General features: G+C 43.2%; 1 protein-coding gene across 1 annotated transcript; it reads right to left on the bottom strand.

The window, feature by feature from the left end:
* Positions 1–261: 261 nt before the first annotated feature.
* LOC138301672 (olfactory receptor 11A1-like) lies at positions 262–1,227 on the bottom strand. The gene has a single exon (XM_069242187.1). It carries the CDS (start codon positions 1,225–1,227, stop codon positions 262–264), a length of 966 nt encoding a protein of 321 aa, XP_069098288.1.
* Between the last annotated feature and the right edge of the window lie 5,039 nt (positions 1,228–6,266).

The raw sequence follows: 6,266 nt of genomic DNA, 5'->3' as shown, positions 1-6,266 counted from the left end.
TTCCTAGTGTTCCTGGTAATCTGAATATATGAGCCGCGGTTACCTTCATGTTAGAGACAATCTGATGTATTCTAGATTAGGAGATATTTTTTAATTAAATTCATAGACTTGGATCCCTGGAAGCTTTGTCATGGTCCCAACATCCAGGGAAATCTAGGAATAACTTCCTCTTCTGTGGAAATACTGCATTCCATCCATGTACCAAATTGTCATCAAGCATTGTCAAAATTGTCAAAACCAGATATTCACAAAATTGAGTTTTCATTTCTTTAGGAACACAACATTTCTCAGTGAACGTTTTTTCAGAGCATCTCGGATATCCTTATTCCTCAGAGTGTACACAATTGGATTGAGCAGTGGAGTTGCCACTGTGTAGAGCAAGGAAAAAGCTTTGTTAATATTTAGGTTCTGGCCATTTGTGGGTGCCACATATATAATTATTAGTGTCCCAAAGAAAGTGGAGACAACCGCAAGGTGAGAGCTGCAGGTAGAGAAGGCCCTGTGTCTCCCTCTTTCAGAAGGGATTCTCAAAATGGCCGCAATGATGTACAGGTAGGACACAATGATCAATATCAGTGACACAGAGGAAATAATGGAAGATACTACAAAAACCTCCATTTCTACCACAGAGGTATCTGAGCAAGCTGCATTTACAATTGAATTGAAGTCACAGAAGAAATGATCAATAAATGTGTTCCTTGAGAACTGTAGCATGCTGAGTAAAATACTTGTGATGGACGATAGCAGAAACGCAGCCACCCAGGCACTAAGGGTCAACATAATGCAATGACTTTGGCCCATCAACTTTGCATAATGTAAAGGATAGCATATAGCCACATATCTGTCATAGGCCATCATCGTTAGAAGGAAGCACTCAGATGTCACAAGACCACCTGAAATATGAAACTGTGAGATGCAACTGGATGGAGAAATCATGATGCCTCCTGTGAGCATCCCGCTCAGCATAGGTGGGACAATGCTGGTTGTGTACCAAACTTCCACAAATGACAAATTGGCAAGAAAGAAGTACATTGGTGAGTGTAGATGTGCATGAGTAGAGACCGTGACCACTATCAGAAGGTTTCCAGTAACTGTTAACAAGTAAATGGTGAAGAACATTATGAAGAGGAACGGCTTAAGTTGAGGAAGCATCTGAAATCCCAGCAGGAGGAATTCTGTAACACCGGTTACGTTCTCCAGACATAGCTTACTTGTCAGAGATATCATCTGAGATGTAAAAAGTGACGTGAGGTAGATATAGAGGAAGAGAAACATAAGAATGGCATTAATGGGATAGAGAAGGAGAAAAAAACAGAAGAAAGCGAAAAGAAGAAGGGTGATATTGAGAAGATGAGCGGAAGAAAGAAAAAAGTGAGAGAGAGAAAAAGAGGAATAGAAGGAGAACAAAACGGAACAGATCTTAATAAAGACAACCTCAACATCAATTATTTTCTATGCGTTCTGTTTTAGGAGTTAATTATGGCACTAAAGCAAGATCAATTTAAGATTCTCAGTTTATCTGAATATACATTGTCACCTTTAGGTTGCTCCCTCGCCTTGTCTCAATCTAAATGATGCTTTCTACTGATATTTCAGACTGGCTTAATTTAATTTAAATTCATTGGCCATAATTGCAAGTTCGGAGGATTTGGTGCAGGGACGAATTCCTGATACTGGCAACTATTTTTGCACCAAAATCCACTGATTACGATTTTAGTCTGTGGAATGCGGAATAACCACAAAGACCCCAGATACGGCTTCTTTTTATGTGTGTTTTTTTTCCAATTGTAGTGAGCACAATAGCGACCTGTCTACCTGCTCTGTTCAGATGGAAATTGTCAGGTGGAGGGCTGGTAGAGGGTGAAGTGTTACGGTGGGGAGCGAGGGCAGGCTTCAAGTCTGTCCGGAGAGATCAGTGTCTGCTCTCATTGTCTCGGGTGACTCCGGGTCCAGAATTATTAGACAATCTGAAGGGCAAGTGGTAAATCCACTCTGAAGAAATTATACGTCTAGTAATGAAGGCCTAAGTGATAAAATGTACATGGTATCCAGCTGTACAAGAGGAATTCTTGGGCTTCCTTTTTTTAAAAAATTAGGCTGTGTGTTTTGTTTCTGGTGCATTTCTCTATTATGTTCGTTCCAATGTTCTCAGATGCAGTAGGTGTTGGTAAATTCATGATAATAAAATAACTGAGTGAAAGTATTGGGTATGTGTGAAAGGTGTAGATTCAGACTACCTCGGGGAGACTGCCAGTGGTCTTGTTACAGAGATGATTCTCCCTCAAACTTATGGCGTCTATAGAAACACAGTGATATGGTATCTGATTGAAAGCTTCTGTTTGGACCAGGAATGGTCCGTCATTTAATAAATTGAGTGCCTCTCCTAGACATCTAAAGAAAGACTTCACTGGTAATGTGCGCTACTTTGTCTTTTTAAGCTCTTTATTTTATTTGAATTGGAGCACTGTTAGGAATTTAAGAATGCTCTTTTCTGCACTGTTTCATTACTTTGTATGGGGGAGGCCTCTGATCCAGACGACTAAGTTCCTTTGGACTGGCCATAGTACAACAATTAGAAAAAGTTTTAAACTGGCTATATTAAGGCATAAGCCATAAAATGAAAATACTCCCAGTTGAGCCACACCTCTAAATATACTTAGCATGCAAACCGAGCAAACCTGAACCTCCTTAGGAGAGTTCCTGTCCCCCTTCCATTCATCCATTCTGTCACCCTTTTATCTTTTCATCAAATTATATGCCCATAAGTGAAGCTTACGATCCTTCCACACACCCATCACACCGTCCATCCAGTAAGAATTGTGCCCTTTCATATATTCACCTCTCCTTTCATCCATCCACCCAACACATCTATGTATTCAGTGTTCAGTTTGAGCCAGTGGTTGCCAGTGGGGTCCACCGGCACATATTTGTGGGGATCAGCACTTATTTTTCAGCATCAGATGTTTACTGAGAGCAAGAGTCATTATTTCACAAATGAAAGATTGTGTGCATCCATCTATCCATCTTCGTACCCATCCACCATTTAATCCTTCCCCATGTCCGTTCCTTCTCCTTCTGTCCATTCCTTCTTTTACCTATTGACTCTTTTTCTTTTCTTTCCATCTTTTCACCCGTCCATCCATTTGTCACCATCCTAGCTTTCACACTTTTTACTATTTCTTTTCACTTTTCCTTCTTTCAGTCTCCAATTCTATTTTCACCATTTCATCATATCTCTTTGTTGGGTTCACCATCCTATCGTGCTCCGTGACAGCCCCAAAGTTAAGTTGCTCTCTGGGGGGTTCACTACACCACTGGGCGTCGCGTTCAGTGGAATCAAGGTGTGGCTGTTCACTCAAGGTTTTCATCTCTGCTGGACTACAATCTACTTGCATAGCAAAGTGCTTGGCCATCTGTAGTAAAGTTTATAGCACCGGAAAACAATCAACTGCAGTATCTGTGGTGGAGGAGCACTTCACTCTCAGGCAGAATATTAACACTGCAAAGAATCACAGCAAAGTATTGTACTGTATCTTTATGTAGCATTTGTCATGTTGAAAAGTGTGCTTTCTATTGACCTCTTATCAGTTGCTCTTCATTGCAGCAATGGGGCCAAAAGAAACGTTGGTAAATTACATTGGAAATCCTGTATGTGAGACATTGGGATGTTGGCTGACTGGGGTGTGAGACTTGGTCAAGCAATAGCTAAATCACTTGGAGGGTGAAGCACAAAAAGTCACTAAGTTAACCTGTGCTTAACCCTGCGTAGCTTGGCACAGAAAGCAGTCGGTCTTAACTTAGACGCTATGGGGCTCATTACGAGTTTGGCCATCTTTTGGCAAGACCACCCCATTGGCGGCCGCCAAAAGTGATTCGACAAACCAAATTAAGAGTCACTCTGTGATGTCTGCCAAAAAACAGCCAAATTTCTGAAACCACCAGGACACTGGAGGACGGAAAAGAGACGGTCCCACCACCAGCACCACCAGCCTGACAAAAATCCTCCCATCAGATTATGATCCACAAATCACGACATCGGTTCTTCCATGGCAGAAAACCATTTGCAGTGCTAACCGCAACAGTCTCAGCTCACTTCAGTCAGAACACCACACAACATTGGATATTTTGAATACCCCACACCTGATACACACCCACACACCTGACACACCTATTCACTGCACTATATAACACACCCCTACACAACCCACAATCCTGTGCAATCAAAATGCCACACGCAGCCACAGACAACTAACATACCAGAGAGTTTAAAGTAGCAAGAATAGGCATCCCTTAACACTTCACAATGCACTCATCAAACACCTGCACAACATACAAAACACACACATTAATACCACAAACAATCCACAACACCCATCACCCCCTGATATCCCAGCACTTACACCTCACCATTTACCTAACTCTGCACCCGTTCACTTTGAACACACCCACACCATCTTCACAACCACTACCATGTCCCCACAAAAACACCCACATTTCACTGATGAAGAGTTGAGGGTCATGGTGGATGACATTGTAAGAGTTGAGCCACACCTGTTCGGAGCACAGGTCAAAGAAACATCTATTGCTAGGAAAATGGAGTTGTGGCATAGGATAGTTGAAAGGGTCAATTCTGTAGACAGTTATCCACGTGCAAGGGAGGACATCAGGAAGAGGTGGAACAACCTCAAGGGGAAGGTACGGCTCATGGCATCCAGGCCCCAGCAGGCGGTACACAAGACTGGTGGTGGGCCGCCACCTCCTCCCCCTACTTTCACATCTTAGGAGGAGAAGGTCTTGAACATCTTGCATCTGGGAGGCCTAATAGGAATACCTGGGGGAGTGGAGTCTGGAAAATACCAACAACATTTATGTCACACAATTATCTAGTCCTGCATTCTCGCTCACAACCTATACCCACCCCAATTTACACACCACCCACTACAACTCTCTCCTAATTACATAATACCCCTCTCTGGCATGCCACATGTCCACTTAACTCATCTGGCTCCACAGCCCTTGGAAAAGGCACATGAAGTACTTGCTAATTATAGCACTACAACCTCCATTATGCAATATTCCAACATTTTGAAAGTGTGACACTGCACCAAATATAACTTGTTATGCATGTTAAACTAATATTCTGTCTAACACATCTTAATAGTTCTAGTGTGGAACAGTACATGGCAATCACAGCAATGCAATGGCTCACTCACACTAGCAACCCAAGCAAAACACAGCTATAGCTGAGTGCCCAAATATAATGGTGACGGATTAAAGATCCCAAGCTAGAAATATACTCACCTGGTTTGGAAAGTCAGATGTCTGAGTAGATGAACGTGCAGTACATCCAGATACAGGTCAATATCTATTGTCTACTGACATACAGTGTTCTTAGAAGGACACAAATGTGCATTGTACAGCTCTTATTTGTGTCCTCTATCATGCCAGACAGTTCATTAGGTAACAGAGGTGAATAGCCATGCCAATAATCAGGCAATAACAGATGCCATCAGCAGAACAATTGCTACCAACATATATTAACAGCATAAACCATGGTGTATGGAATTGAAGTTACAGAGTTTCATGTTGTACTAAGTTAGATTGTGCAGCGGCTGTCACTGTCATTGCTGAGGATCATGTTAAGGCACTGTCTGCATCTCCCTCCACAGGTAACCTTGCTATTGTCACCATGGGGAGGATACCAGAGACTGTCACTACCCCTCTGGATGAAAGCCCCAGTGAGGACAACACTGCTGGGTGTCAGGACACTGACGAAGAACCTGCCCCATCTGGGACACCTGATCAGTCAACATCTGTCAGCCTCACCCTTCCCACGTCAACCCCACCCAGCCCTGCTGCATCTACATCACAAGCAACCATTCTCTCCCCTACCTTGTCCCAAGGACTGTTACATCCAATGTGTGCCCCACAGTACAGGTACCTGAGTCTCACCTTGGCACCCCTGACAATGATGGACCTGCCCTGGGATTGGACACACTATGACAGGGGAACAGGCATGTGGGGGCAGGGTGTGTGAGAAGGCTGCTGCGGCCGGAGGATAGGGTCTCAAAGAAACGATACTGACCAGGAAACCATCTACCAAGTTTTGGGAGCCTACCAAAGCTCCAAAGGCATGATGGGCCAAGTAATAACCACTTTGGAGGAAATCCAAAAGCTGCAGAGAGACAACCACCAGGAAGTCATGCAGCAGTTGCAGACACAAAATACCCACTTGGGTTCCATTGCAGTGGTGCTGTAAGACATGA

The sequence above is a fragment of the Pleurodeles waltl genome, chromosome 6 (genome assembly GCF_031143425.1).
Source record: "Pleurodeles waltl isolate 20211129_DDA chromosome 6, aPleWal1.hap1.20221129, whole genome shotgun sequence".
NCBI lineage: Eukaryota > Metazoa > Chordata > Amphibia > Caudata > Salamandridae > Pleurodeles > Pleurodeles waltl.
Note: the sequence above shows the minus strand (reverse complement) of the source record. Positions and strands in the feature narration are given on the sequence as shown.

Coding starts and splice junctions, on each gene's coding strand:
- LOC138301672 (XM_069242187.1), bottom strand. CDS start 1,227: ATGATATCTCTGACAAGTAAGCTATGTCTGGAGAACGTAACCGGTGTT.